The sequence below is a fragment of the Muntiacus reevesi genome, chromosome 3 (assembly GCF_963930625.1).
Source record: "Muntiacus reevesi chromosome 3, mMunRee1.1, whole genome shotgun sequence".
Lineage (NCBI taxonomy): Eukaryota > Metazoa > Chordata > Mammalia > Artiodactyla > Cervidae > Muntiacus > Muntiacus reevesi.
Window position 1 is genome coordinate 141,289,129 of NC_089251.1, and position 15,523 is coordinate 141,304,651.

Below are 15,523 nucleotides of genomic sequence, written 5' to 3' on the forward strand. Positions count from 1 at the left end.
ACAATAAAAGTAACCCAAGTGTCCATCAACACTTAATAAAGAAGATGAGATTTTGTTGTTGTTCAGTCGCTCAGTCCTGTCTGATTCTTTGTGACCCCATGGACTGAAGATGTGACAGATAGATTGATATAACATATATCACATATACGTGTGTGTATCAGTGTGTATATGTGTATATATCACATATATACGTATGTGTGTGTATTTGTCTATTCTTGGAAAATAGTCATATTGCACTAGCAAGAATTTCCACTGTGTAGAAAAGGAGAGGTGAGAGGGGACATCCTTGCCTTTTATGGACTTTTCTCAAATCAGACCTAAGAAAAGAAAATAGATCCCTCTCTGGAGATATATGGATTAGCAGCTTTGTTTCACATTCTGAAAAGTCAGAAATGGTGCCCATCCACAATGAGAAGCACTAAGAGGATCCTGACTAAGAAGAATAGAAAATTTGTTTTCCAAATCAAGAAACTTTTGAGAATGAAAGTAGTGTTATTAATATTTAAACCAAGAGGAGAACTGGCATAAACTGGGATGTCTTGAAAAAACTCAGATGTATGTTCCCCTTAGCTCTTGCTATAAACAGAGAGAACAAGGAGAGGAATCATGGCTATTCTTACCTATTTTTTTTAATGTATTCAGTATTTCAATATTGCAGAGGCTGGTTTTGAAAAAGAATAATATTCACTTTAATTGCTGTTCAGTTCAGTCGCTCAGTCGTGTCTGACTCTTTGTGACCCCATGGACCACAGCACGCCAGGCCTCCCTGTTTATCACCAACTCCCAGAGTCCAGCCAAACTCATGTCCATTGAGTTGGTGATGCCATCCAACCAATCTCATCCTCTGTCGTTCCCTTCTCCTCCTGCTCTTAATCTTTCCCAGCATTAGGGTCTTTTCAAATGAGTCAGCTCTTAGCATCAGGTGGCCAAAGTATTGGAGTTTCAGCTTCAACATCAGTCTTCCCAATGAACACCCAGGACTGATCTCCCTTAGGATGGACTGGTTGGATCTCCTTGCAGTCCAAGGGACTCTCAAGAGTCTCCAATACCACAGTTCAAAAGCATCAATACTTCGGTGCTCAGCTTTCTTTATAGTCCAACTCTCACATCCATACATGACCACTGGAAAAACCATAGCTTTGACTAGATGGACCTTTGTTGGCAAAGTAATGTCTCTGCTTTTTAATATGCTATCTAGGTAGGTCATAACTTTCCTTCCAAGGAGTAAGCGTCTTTTAATTTCATGGCTGCAGCCACCATTTGCAGTGATTTTGGAGTCCAAAAAAATAAAGTCAGCCACTGTTTCCCCATCTATTTGGCATGAAGTGATGGGATCGGATGACATGATCTTAGTTTTCTGAATGTTGAGCTGTACTAATGTTAATCAAACAATTAATATAGCAAACATTAAAAACAACAGCAATAGCAACAAGACACAGGCATACCATGTTTTATTGCACTTGGCTTACTGTACCTCACACATGTTGCATTTTTTTACAGGTTGAAAGTTCGTGGTAACCCTGAGTCAAACAAGTCTATCAGTGCCATTTTTCCAATAGCATTTGCTCACTTCCTCTCTCTCTGTCACATTTTGGTCATTTTCACAATATTTCAAATTTTGTATTATTATTATATTTGTTATGGTAATCTGTGATCGGTGATTTTTTATGTTATTATCATAATTGTTTGGGAGCACCACAAACATGGCCATAAATGAAAACAAACTTAGTCAATAAATGCTATGTATTCTGACTTCTCCACCAACTGACCATTCCCCTGTCTCTCTCACTCTCCTGGGGCCCCTGAGACACAACAATATTGAAATTAGGCCAATTAGTAATCCTCCAATGGCTCACTGAGCACTTGTTGTAGTGAAAAGAAGAGTTGCTATCTTTCACTTTAAATCAAAAGCTAGAAATGATTAAGCTTAACAAGGAAGATATGTTGAGAGCAAGTAAGCCAAGAGTTAGGCTTTTTGTGCCAAAGAATCAGTCAAGTTGTGAATGCAAAGGAAAAGTTCTTGAAAGAACTGATATGCTACTCCAATGAATTCATGAATGATAAGGAAGCATATCTGCTTTATTGCTAATACAGAGAAAGTTTGAGTTGTCTGGATAGAGGATCAAACCAGCCACAACATTTCTTTAAGCCAAAGCCTAATCCAGAGCAAGGCCCTAACTCTCTCTAATTCTATGAGAGCTGAGAAAGATTAGAAAGCTGCAGAAGAGTCTGAAGCAAGCAGAGGTTGGTTCATGAGGTTTGAGGGAAGAAGCCATTTTCAGAATAGAATATGTAAAGTATAGCACCAAATGCTGATATAGAAGCCGCAGCAAGTTATCCAGAAGATCTAAGATAATTAATGAAGGTGGCTACACTAAACAGCAGATTTTCAATGTAGATGAAACAACTTTATATTGGAATAATATGCCGTCTAGGATTTTCATAGCTAGAGAGGAGAAGTCAATGTCTGGCTTCAAAAAACAGTCTGGCTCCATTTTTTGGAGCTGATGCAGCTGGTAATTTTTATTGAAGTCAATGCTCTTTTACTATTATGTAAATTACAGGGCCTTTAAGAATTATGCTAAATCTACTCTGCCTGTGTTCTTTAAGTAGAAGAACAAAACTTGGATGAGAGCACATCTGTTTACAACATGGCTTACTGAATATTTCAGGTCCACTGTTGAAACCCATTGCTCAGGAACAGGATTCCTTTCAAAATATTACTGCTCATTGACAATGCACCTGCTCACCCAAGAGCTCTGATGGAAATGTACAATGCTGCAGATTAACGTTGTTTTTATACCTAACCACACAGCATCCATTCTGCAGCTCATGGATCAAGGAGTAATTTAGACTTTTGAGACTTATTATATAAGCTGTCTGTTTCATAAGGCTATAGCTGCTAGAGACAATGATTCATCTGATGGATTTGGGCAAAGTCAATTTAAAACCTCTGTAAAAGATTCACCATACTAGGTGGTATTAAGAATATATGTGGGAGCCAGGAGTGGGGGTCCCAACCCACCATCCCCGGCAAGATGTAGGGGAGGCGGGTGGCGGTCACTGCTGCGGTTTTGCCCTAGTGCTCAGTGGAGGTGACCAAGGCGCCTGCGGCCCAGGGTGTGGCAGGGACGACCCCTGATTCCCGGGGACCACCGGCTGTTCAAGCCCCTCTGGGCCCATGCTCACCGAGGCAGAGGATCGGAAAAGCATGGTCCCAGACGAGGGCCACTGGGCTGGGTGAGGAAGGGTGAGCGAGGGGAAAACAGAAGGAAGGGAAAGTGTGTGTGGCTGTGAGGTGCCATCAACTTCAGGCGCCATGTGGGTCTGGTCCGAAGATAAAGCCTGGTGGATCCTTTACAAAAGAAGAATAATATTTATTTCTTAAAGTGTGAGGTTGTACAGGAGTATATAGAATTTAAGTCTTCTCTCAGAAGTTAAAGAAGAAGACAGCCAACCAAAGGTCATCTGAAATTGTGACTGGCTGATAATCCCAGGACAAAATTACAGATTACTACTCAAGCGTGAGGCCTCCAGGAAGATGTTTGATTTAAAGGCTTGGGCTGAGTATGATGTGGAATGGGCTGCAAAGGACCCATATGGCTTCCTTACAACAGTTACTTTGGCTCTGACTACATTGTTTCTATCAAGAGCTGTGATGTCTTGGAAATTGGCCGAGATGATTGAGGCCGGAGAAAAGGAGCAAAAGAAGAAACAAAAACATCAAGAAAATATTGCAAAAGCTAAACGACTGAAAAAAGATTGAAGGGATGAACAGGCTGTGCATCCAAAGGAAAATTGTTTGGAAAGTTATGCATCTTTGAAAGGACCCATTAAGGTTTCTTTTCGGGTCTTATGACAGTATTACCAAACGAAGTCTGAGTCTATGGAAGAATCATGTCAGTTCTTACCTGTACTGTAGCAACTTTTTGGCTTCAGTATAGAAGTCTGTTGACAGTGACTGTAAACCAGCATTTATTATGCTACAAATTCTTATAACTTTCATTTGTCTTTTTGCCCCTTGTGAATGAATATCCAAATGAAAACATCCTGTGAAGAAAAGTGACTTTAGATTATGAACTCTATTCAAATAATGGCTTAAAATGGGGTCCTGTTTTGGACAAAGGAGATTAAGAATGTAAAAATCAGAGTTGTTCTGAGCAGAAAAGCATGCTTTGGCTTAAAAGATATATAGTGTATTAACTACATCTCTTATCATTATTACTTATTTCTTGGGATAGAATCATTTCTGGTTTCCTCAAAGCAAAATAATATCATTCATTGAGTACCTCTCTATTTTCTGTATTTTTCTCATTTTAACTTTTGAGATACTGGTAATTACCAGATATTCTGAATTTTTAAAAATCTAATTTTAAAAAGAATTTTCTTGTTATCTTGACTATGTAGAATACCATCTACTGGATATAATATTTTTTGTACTTATGAACACTGCCATTTTCTCAAAGATGACTTGAGTAGAGTAATACTACTCAATGATTTAAAGCTTAAGAGTAAAAATGCCAAACCTTGTAGTACCTTGGAACCAGTTTATTCTCACTTGTGCTAAGTAGAAATGTGAAGTAGTTAAAATGTCTTATCAGATAATTTGCTGATTATATAGACACCACTTTTGTATTTTATTCCATTATTTGTGTTAATTCATGTGGTAGTGACGTCCTTTACTTTTTGATCAGACAGATGCACAGTGAAAATTAAAATTTCAACTTTCTTTTAAGGAACTTTTAAAGAGTTACAGTCATGTCATATGTCATAAATGGTAGAGAAAGTCTTCACATTTGGAAAAATTTTGTTTGCATCATCTTAATTGGGTGAAAAAGGTGTAAATTATGTCAAAATGAGAATGTTATAATTAGAAATAAAAAGATAAAGGATATTTCCTTCAAAAAAACAAAAAAAAAGAATATTGGTGATTCCTGGGAAGAGGTCAAAATATCAACATTAACAGGAATTTGGAAGAAGTGGACTATAACCATCACGGATGACTCAAGACTACAAACATCAAGGAAGATTCAAGACTTCAACAAAGGAAGTAACTGCAGATGTGGTGCCAATAGCAAGAGAACTAGAATTAGAAGTGGAGCCTAAAGCTGTGACAGAGTTGCTTCAATCTCATGATAAAAATTTAATGGATGAAGAGATGTTCCTTATGGATGAGCAAAGAAAGTGGAATCTACTCTTGATGAGGCTACTGAAATGACAAAAAAGACTTAGAATATTACACAAACTTAGTTGATAAAGAAGTGGCAGGGTTTGAGAGGACAGATTCCAATTCTGAAAGAATTTCTTCTGTGGATAAAATGCCATTAAACATCACTGCATGTTACAGTGAAACTGCTCATGAAAAGAAGAATTCATCAATGTGGCAAACTTTATTACTGTCTTATTTTAAGAAATTGTCACAAGCACCCCAACTTTCAGCAACCACTGCCCTGATTATTCAGCAACCTTCAACATTGAGGCAAGATCCTCCATCAGAAAAATTTTTGAGTCACTGTAGGCTCAGATGATGACTAGCATCTTTTAACAGTAAAGTACTTTCAATGAAAGTATGTGCAGTTTTTTAGACATAATGCTATTGAACATGTAATAAACTTACAGTATAGTGGAAACATAACTTCTACCTGCACTGGGAAATAAAAAACTTCAAGTGACTTGCTTTACTGTAAGTTTGCTTATTGCAGTGATCTGGAACCAAACCACAGTATCTCCAAGGTCTGCCTGTAGTGCAGTTGACACAGAGCTGGGCTGCCCAGATGCCACTTGAAAAAGGACTTGTCAGCAGAAAGCCCTCAGATGTCAGTTCTCTTAGGGATTCCTTGAGTGGCAGAGAGTAATGCCATTCCCAAGGGTACTCAGGGTCACACCATCCCCTGGATGATCCACAATAACAATAACTAGCAGGATATAAAAGCCCTGTCCATTTTTGCTTGCATTGCCAGCTGTAGCAGATGAAAATACAAGACAGCCATTTAAATCTGAATTTCAGATAAATAATGAATCATTTTTTAGTAGAAGCAAGTCCCACTTGAATTTGCATCTGAAATTCAAATCTGACTATGTGTCCTGTATATTTTATCTGACAGCCATAATATACCCGCATGCAGTAAAGCTCCGATGAGCCATCTGCACTCCAGAACCCTCGGTGGGGTGTGCCAACGCAGCTCTTAGGTCACCTCGCCTTCTCCCTTTGCTTCCCTCCTCACCCACTCTTCCACGGGGCATTGATCCCAGTGCCCTTCCACAAAAAACATCCTGTATGCCAAACTCCATCTTCATGTCTGCTTAGCCAGAGACCCAAACCCACAATAGATGAGAAAACCAGCTGCCTTTCGCCCAACTTTTGACAAAGGATGATCATAAAAGTAATACCACAGAAGTTCTCCTAAGTCTAAAATGACAAAGGAAAATAATTGCTAAATAAATGTTTAACTGGTGGCTAATTCTTTAAGTCTTAAAAAAACTTTTTTAGAATAATATTAATTAATTAAGTTAATAATAATAATAAATTAATAAAATTAATCATTATATTTACATTTTTGCAAGTTGCATTCCTGTCTGTCTCCTTTTTTAAAAAAAATTGTTCTCTGGTAATTGCTTTTTTAAAATTTTATTTATTTGTATACTTTTGACTGTGCTGGGTCTTCACTGCTGCATGGGTTTTTCTCTAGTTGCGGAGAGTGGGACCTACCCTTCGTTGCAGTGTACAGGTTTCTCATTACGGTGGCTTCTCTTGCTGCAGAGCACAAGTTCTAGGCCATACAGGCTTCAGCAGTTGTGGCTCCCAGGCTCCAAAGCACAGGCTCAGTAGTTGTGGCACATGGGCTTAGATGCTCCACAGCATGTGGGATCTTCCCAGACCAGGGATCCAACCTGTGTCATCTGAATTGGCAGGAGGATTCTTTACCACTGAGCCAGCAGGGACGCCTTCTTGTCTGTCTCTTGAGAAGATCTTTGAATTTTCATATCTGTTTCTGCATTTAATTTGCTATTATTAAATGGTTCAGTTCAGTTCAGTCGCTCAGTCATGTCCGACTCTTTGTGACCCCATGGACTGCAGCATGCCAGTCTTCCCTGTCCATCACCAACTCCCAGAGCTAACTCAAACTCACAAGTTGGTGATGCCATCCAACCACCTCATCCTCGGTCATCCCCTTCTCCTTCTCTGATCTTTCCCAGCATCAGGGTCTTTTCAAATGAGTCAGTTCTTCATATCAGGTGGCCAAAGTATTGGAATTTCAGCTTCAACATCAGTCCTTCCAATGAACACTCAAGACTGATCTCCTTTAGGATGGACTGGTTGGATCTCCTGAAGTTCAAGGGACTCTTAAGAGTCTTCTCCAACACCACAGTTCAAAAGCATCAATTCTTCAGCGCTCAGTTTTCTTTATGGTCCAACTCTCACATCCATACATGACCACTGGAAAAACCCTAGCTTTGACTAGACGGACCTTTGTTGGCAAAGCAATGTCTCTGTTTTTTAATATGCTGTCTACATTGGTCATAACTTTTCTTCCAAGGAGCAAACGTCTTTTAATTTCAGTCACCATCTGCAGTGATTCTGGAGCCCCCAAAATTAAAGTCTCTCACTGTTTCCACTGTTTCCCCATCTATTTGGCATGAAGTGATGGGACTGGATGCCATGATCTTAGTTTTCTGAATGCCGAGTTTTAAGCCAACTTTTTCACTTTCCTCTTTCACTTTCATCAAGAGGCTCTTTAGTTCTTCTTCGCTTTCTGCCAGAAGGGTGGTGTCATCTGCATATCTGAAGTTATTGATACTTCTCCCGGGAATCTTGTTTCCAGCATGCGCTTCAGGATATGAAAAAATTCAGCCTCACACAATGAGTGCATATGAGTACTTTCATAACCATTTTAGATAATTATGGATTTTTGTCTTTGCTACTAAACTTAAACTACATGAGTATTGGTTTTCAAAAGGTTAGTTGCAATGTAGAACCTAAAACTCTATCACTGAATATTTTTGTACTCTGTTACATTAAAACACATAGGTCTGTCTTGCACATTTAATTGATGGCTATTTTAACCAGCATATGCACTTTAGATGGATGGTATTTGTGATAGAGTTAGAAATTTGCCAGACTTTATATAAACTATGCTGTATTTGAGTCTTTGTGTAATCAACATGTATAAACATTCCTTTCCAATTTATTGGACTTACTGTTAACAGATTTTAAAGAGGAAATGCTGGTAGTTTGTTTTGATTTTATTTAATATGATTGCATGTTTTAAGTGAAGAAGGCAACCCTCAATTATCACATTCTTTGGGGAGTACACAATCTATTTTGCGGTGATTTGCTATGTTGAAGGGCCGATAAATAATGCATTTTGGCAAAAACCAGGAACTGGTAAGAGCAGCAGAAAGGCAGTGCAGTGCAGTGGTGGGAGCATACAATTCACGATTGAAAGGCATGTCTCAGTACAGTCTTACGAAGAATTTTAAAAGGGGTAGACATGGAATCACTAGATAAACTCTGACATACTGTAAACTCATCAATTATCATATTTGGGAATTTACACTTAGTTAAATGTTTATGATTGATAAAAATTATTAGAGGTAAGGGACAGATCTGACATACATCTCTGGTATTTGATATTTATGTCATGGAAGAAAATGAGGCTTTACTGTAGCATGAGCCTTGGGGTAGATCCTGGCTGTAGTTGCTGATATCCAGGATACATGTTCTCTTTCATTTTCTGGAACAGCTCCCAGACATGGGGCAACATTTGTGAGTGAAAAACCACCCTCTGAGGTTCAGTGCTGCATATATTTAATATATTATAGTGGTTTTATCAATATACATCTTCCTTATATCTGAGAGTTCCTTTCCCTTTATCATAATATCAAGTGTTCATCAGTTTATTGGCTCTCTGTTAATAACTATGAAGAAATAAGATACAAGTCATGATCAGTCAACAAGGTGAGGTAAACAGAAAAGGAACCCACCTGCAGTCCAGTACCAAAATACACATAAAGGTGACGATAGTAATCAGAATCCCTACTTGACAAAGTTTCTCCTGCACCCACTCTGTAATGCAGATGCTTTGCTTCCTCCCACCTCTGACAGTCCCTCCCCTGCCCTACTGATATCCCCCTTGGCCACCTGGCCTCCTACTGTTTCTGTCCCCTGACGCCCTTTGAGTCTCTTCCTAGCTTCTCTAGAATCATTTCTGACTTATCTACTTCCTTGTGGATCAGGTTTCCTTGTGCGGACTACGGAGTATGTAACCACTTTGACATGGCTTTAGAATCACTTCTCAGAAATTAAGCCATGCTAAACAGTCCAAGGGCTTCACAGGCAGCACCAGTGGTAAAGAACTTGCCTGCCAATGCAGGAGACAGGAGAAATGCAGGTTCGATCCTTGGGTCAGGAAGATTCCCTGGAGGAGGGTATGCAACCCACTCCAGTATTCTTGCCTGGAGAATACCAAAGACAGAGGAGCCTGGAGGGCTACAGTCCACAAGGGCACAAAGAGTTGGACATGACTGAAGCGACTTAGCACGCATGCAAGCAGTCCAGTAGGCTAGCAAGGAACCATGCAGGGTGCTCTGTGTGGGTGTGTGTTCAGTTGCTAAGTCCTGTCCAGCTCTTTGTAACCCCATGGACTATAGCCTACCAGGCTCCTCTATCCATGGGAGTTCCCAGGCAAGAATGGAGTGGGTTGCCAATTCCTCCTCCAGGAGATCTTCCTGACCCAGGGATCGAACCTGCGTCTCTTACATTGGCAGGTGGATTCTTTATCACTTGAGCCATCTAGGAAGCCCAGAGTTTCTGAAACCTTGTTAAGCAGGGACTTGAGAGTACAAGCTGTGACAACATATCTACAGCAAGTGTCCCGAAGAGCCCCCATCTTCACTGATGATGCAGTGAGAGGGAGAAATAGTACCTCTAGCAAATCTGGTCACGTTCCTCTTTGCTTGGCACCAGCATTTCTATGCGTAATACCAGGTGAAAACCTCACATAGTTGTTCCAAAAGAAAAGGAAATATTACAGAACAATAAAATGAAGTAATGAAATGAAAAAATGATAATAAAAATAGCAAGTCACAGAAGGAAGCTGATCTTACTTAAAATGAGATAAATTTAGATAAAAATGGCCAAAGACCTTGGAATCAGAGAAGCCATGAGTCAAGAGTTATTGAATCCATCCTCCCTCAGTGTAGAGATTCCCTGCACAACAAGGGCTGAAAAGTCAAATGCCTGTATAGGTACCAGCAGGTAATGAAAAAAGCATTTACCATACAATAAGGAATGGTGGGGATGGTGGTAAACAAGAAAATGCATGTCTTGTCTACATGGGGCAGTCCTTCCATAGCTCAGTCCAGTCATTGTGAGTAGGTTTAATGTTGCTAGACCTTTCAATTTTTAAGAACTGGAAACCCAGGTTTTTGGTGATTTTTAAAATTATTAAATATTAGCCATTTTATTCAAATGTTTCAAAATATTGCCTGAGGTTGAAGAAAACCTGGACGTGAACCAGACCTGACTCACAGTGGTGACTTTTTCTCTGTGAAAAATCAGACTGATGGTACAATAAACAATTCAGCTCCTCTAATCCTGAATGCTTCCCTAGTCTGAACCAAAGCTTTCAATATTAGTGTAGCTTCCACGTTATACAATTCTGTTCTCTGGATCAGCACAGGACAATCCTATTCCTGTACTTGCTTTTTGTTCTTGAAATATGTCTTCCAAAAACAAAATGCCTAAGCTTTTATTACCTCTTTCCTTTTCTAACCCATCCAGTCCCTCTTTGTTCTCCAAACTATCTTTTTCTCTTTAATTTTTTGTTGAGTTGCGCTTTTCTTTAAATTGTCTTCATCTTGCTTTTTCTGAAGTACCTACAGTGACTCTCTATTGCCTTTTATTTCAAGAGCCTTCATGATCTGACCCCTGGTTGCCATATAAACCTCCTACTTTATATCTCCTGCTCTAACATGTTGTTGTTATTGTTGCCGATCAGTCACTAAGTCGAGTCTGACTCTTTGCGACCCCAGGGACTGCAGCACACGGGGCTTCCCTGTCCTTCACTGTCTCCCTGAATTTGCTCAAATTCATGTCCATTAAGTCAGTGATGCTATCCAACCATTTCATCCTCTGTCAGCCACTTCTCCTCCTGCCCTCAGTCTTTCTCATCATCAGGGTCTTTTCCGATGAGTCGGCTCTTCGCATCAGGTGCCCAAAGTATTCAGCTTCAGCATCAGTCTTACCAATGAATATTCAGTGTTGATTTCCTTTAGGATTGACTGATTTGATCTCCTTGCTGTCCAAGGGACTGTCAAGAGTCTTCTCCAGCACCACAGTTTGAAAGCATCAATTCTTTGGCCCTCAGCCTTTCTTACGGTCCAACTCTCACCTCCATACATGACTAACATGTACATAATGTTATTAGCGGGAAGTAATTCCATTCCTGATGTTTCTTTCCAAGGGAGTGGAAGTCTACTGCATTCTGCTCCTGGCTTCTCTCTGTCACTTTCCTGGCTCCACCTTGGGAATATGGACGTGATTTGTCTGATGAGTAAATTTGAGGTGAATAAACTGGACATCACAGATCAGCTTTCCTTTCTCCTACTGGGACTGAGCTACCCAGAGAGGACAGAAGTCCTCCATCAGAACAGAATAAGGTTTTGGCCTCTAGTCTTCTTTCGACTTGCATAGACTTTGGTTAGAGAACTAGGGAGCTATTAATTGGGCCCTCTGAAAAATATAACCACCACATTCCCTCGCAACTCTGAAGATTCAGCTCAACTCAGAAATTGCAGCATTGATCATTGCAACTAAAGAGATTATTTCCAGAGAATTTAAGTAACTTTCCCCCAAACTAGTTAGTCAGTAGTAAGCATGAGTTTTATGTTGATAACAATAAAGTCCCTTATTTTTTCATTCTAAGTGCAACCATTAGGAGATACTTGAGTTTTCAAATTAGAAGATTAAGTAAGGCTAAGTTAGAGGAGGATCTCATTAGCACGCAAGGAAAAAAATCTTTGGCAAAAACATCAGTGAGACTAAAACAGACTCATTGTAAGCCTGAAAAAGACCCCATTCAACTCCATCTTCATAATCTAGTCTGCAGTCACTGGTAGACTTGAGGGCAGCAGTTAAACTTTGACATTTTCTGTACCCTCTCCATCCCAAAAAACTTCAGCTAAGTCATTTTTCAAATTTAAAGCATTTCTAAAAACAAGATACTGTTTAACATAAAGGCAATAAAAAAAAATATGATGTCTCCTTATTGTCTTATTCACCTTCAATATGTTTTACCAAGATTCATTTACATTAATGGCATATGTGGAGAGTTAGTCAAAAAACGACACAACATTCCACACATGGTCAAGGAGACTGTCTTTCTATTGATCTATATGACATGAGCTAGCAACATGGCTGACATTTCCCCTTCTTGGAAGTGAATTTTGCCCCGTTACTGAAATTCCTTCCTTGCGCTTCATAAATCTGACAGTGTGATCCTCAGGAAGTCCAATTATCAAACTACTGGCTGGCATTACCTCTAGTGGGCTAGAAAATGAGCAGTTCTGTGTTTCCAAGGACTCTGGCTATTTAGAAAACAGAAAGGACCCCAAGGACCTATAAAAGATGCAAAATTATTCAAACAGTGAAATTTGTTTATTTTTTTTCTGTTCTTCAGACTACCAACTGAAGAATCTGCCAATCACTTTAGATTTTAATGTGCTGGGAATTAAAGGAATTACTATATATAGCAGCATTTTAGCTGGCAAAGAATTATCAGTTTTAAATTAAGACTTTTTCCCCCAATGAATCATTTAGTGCATCAGAGAAACTATTCAGCAAGAAGCCTCCTTCTCCTTATCCCACCCTTAGGCCATAACCCTGGTCACTCTACCATAAACACAAATGTTCATTGGTATAGTAGAAGATCCTTTGAAACCCATCCAAATATTTCTCTCCACTCCCTCTACGCACATGTTTCTAAAACTTTTTAAATTTATTTTTTAATTAGAGGATAAGTGCTTTATAATGTTGTGTTGGATTCTGCCATACAACAGCAGGAATCAGCCATAATTAAATATATATATATGTGTGTGTGTGTGTGTGTGTATGTATATGTATGTATATATATATGTGTACGTATGTATGTGTATATATATATGTGTATGTATATATATATATACATATATATATATATATATATATATCCTCTCCCTTTTTAGCCTCCTTCCTTCCCCCCATCCCATTCCTCTAGATCATCACAGAGCGTCAGGCTGGGCTCCCTGTGTTATATACCAACCACTCACCAGCTATCTGTTTTACACATGATAGTGTATATATGTTAATGCTACTTTCTCAATTTGTCTTTTCCTCTCCTTCCCACACTGAGTCCACAAGTCCTTTCTCTATATCTGTATCTCCATTCCTTCCTTTCAAATAGGTTCATCGGTACTATTCTAGATTCCATATATGTGTGTTAATATATAATACTTGTTTTTCTCTTTCTGACTTACTTCATTCTGTATAACAGGTTCTAGATTCATCTACCTCATTACTACTGACTCAAATTTGTTCTTTGTTATGGCTGAGTAACACTCCATTCTATATATACCACGTCTTCTTTATCCATTCATCTGTCAATGAACATGCCTCTAATATTAAGATTAAAAAAAAGAACATACAGATAAATAAATATCACAGGCCTATGGAGTAAAATATAAGGAAAGATGGACACAGTCACAGAGGGTCCTAGCTGCTCATCACCTAGCCCATGGCAATCTAATCTCTCTCTTTTCTGGGAACAAAGTAAAACTACATTTCTCAGCCTCCCCTGCAGTTGTGAGAAGCCATATGATTGAGTTCTGGCCAATGGGATGCAGGCAGAAAAAATGAACATCACTTCCAGACAAAAAGTATTTGTCAGTAGATTAATGCTTGATGTCACCATTCTGTTAATCCTTTCCCTGCCTAGCTAGGACCTGGTACTTGGGACTTTTCTTCTGCTCACTCTGCTTTGAGGAGCTGGAGTTTGTGATGGACAGGGAGGCCTGGTGTGCTGCAATTCATGGGGTCACAAAGAGTCGGACACGACTGAGCGACTGAACTGACTGAACTGAATGGGTGATTGTGTACTAATCCAAGCCTTTGACTTTATTCTCAATGGCCTTCAGAAGTCTAGAATATGCCAATCCCATCCAGTGCTCTGAAACAGGTGAGACAGATATCAGTCTCTCAGACAGCACTACAAAAACGTTGGGATTTTGGACATGTGGCCCAACGCTTTCCCTCCCCAGAGAGAAGCTGGGATTTGGGATTTTTTTCATTCTCTAACTCAGTACTGAGCCAGAGGAAAGGCTATGGTGAGTCCTTGCGTGTTAATCCAAAGAACTGCCTTTGCTTTTAAAAGCTCCCAAGGCAGGGTGTTTACCTGTCAGCGCTCACATTCAGGCAAGGAAGAATCCAGTATGTGGTCTATGCCTACAGAGAAGTCAGAATGTTGGACACACAGTCTAACCTTTTCTTCCCTTATCCAGGGAGCTGGAAGTTTCCCATCATGTGGCACTGTACCAAAGGGAAGGATTATGGCAAAATGGAGCCTCAAATTCTCCTACCAGCTTCAGGGTGGCTTGATTTGCTCTCTTTAGTGATAGAATCATCTCAACTGATTTCTTGAGGAAAAAAGGGAAAACTGGTCCATGTATTGTTGTGGAATCAGTGTTTCCATGGGACAGAAAATGACAGAAGCCTCCCTGTTCCCTCATCTTGCTCCACCGTAACTGTTTTTAAGTACATACATATCAGTGGCATTGAAAACATTCACAACGTTGTGCTGTGGGCACTGCCATCAATTCACAGATCTTTTCTTCTCATGAGACCGAAACTCTATACTTATTAAGCAATAATACACCATTCCTCACTCTCCCCTTTTCCTACTGTTCGTGGAGTTCTCAAGGCAAGAATACTGAAGTGTATTGGCCATTGAAGGGTTTGCATTCCCTTCTCCAGTGGACCATGTCTTATTCCACCTCTCCACCATGACCCAACCATCTTGGGTGGCTCTGCATGGCATGGCTCAGAGCTTCATTGAGTTACACAAGGCTGTGACCCATGTGATCATTTTGGTTAGCTTTCTGTGATTGTGATTTTTCTTCTAGAGGCTAAGGGATTATAGTTTTTGCTTCTTCTTACAGTTCTTGCATCCGCCCTATGATGGATAAGGATAAGAGGTTTGTGCAAGCTTCCTGACGGGCAGGTCTGGCCATGGGATCAACTGGGTCTTGCTCAGTGGGCAGGGCCATGCTCAGCTAATCTTTAATCCAATTGTCTGCTGGTCAGTGGGGCTGTGCTCCCTCTCTGTTAGCTGTTTGGCCTGAAGTGACCCAGTCCTGGAGTCTCTAGGCTCCATAGAAGGGCTACTGGTGACCCCCGAAAGGACTTATGCCAACATGCACCTCCCAGGACTACTGCTGCTAGTGTCCTTGTGCCCACAGCAGGCCACTGCCGATCCAGGCCTCTGCAGGA

The 15,523-nt window shown here is 40.0% G+C and overlaps 1 protein-coding gene across 1 annotated transcript; it reads left to right on the forward strand.

Moving 5' to 3' along the window:
* The first annotated feature begins 3,541 nt into the window (after positions 1-3,541).
* On the forward strand, positions 3,542-3,766 carry LOC136163249 (small integral membrane protein 15-like). The gene has a single exon (XM_065927690.1). It carries the CDS (start codon positions 3,542-3,544, stop codon positions 3,764-3,766), a length of 225 nt encoding a protein of 74 aa, XP_065783762.1.
* The last annotated feature ends 11,757 nt before the right edge of the window (positions 3,767-15,523 follow it).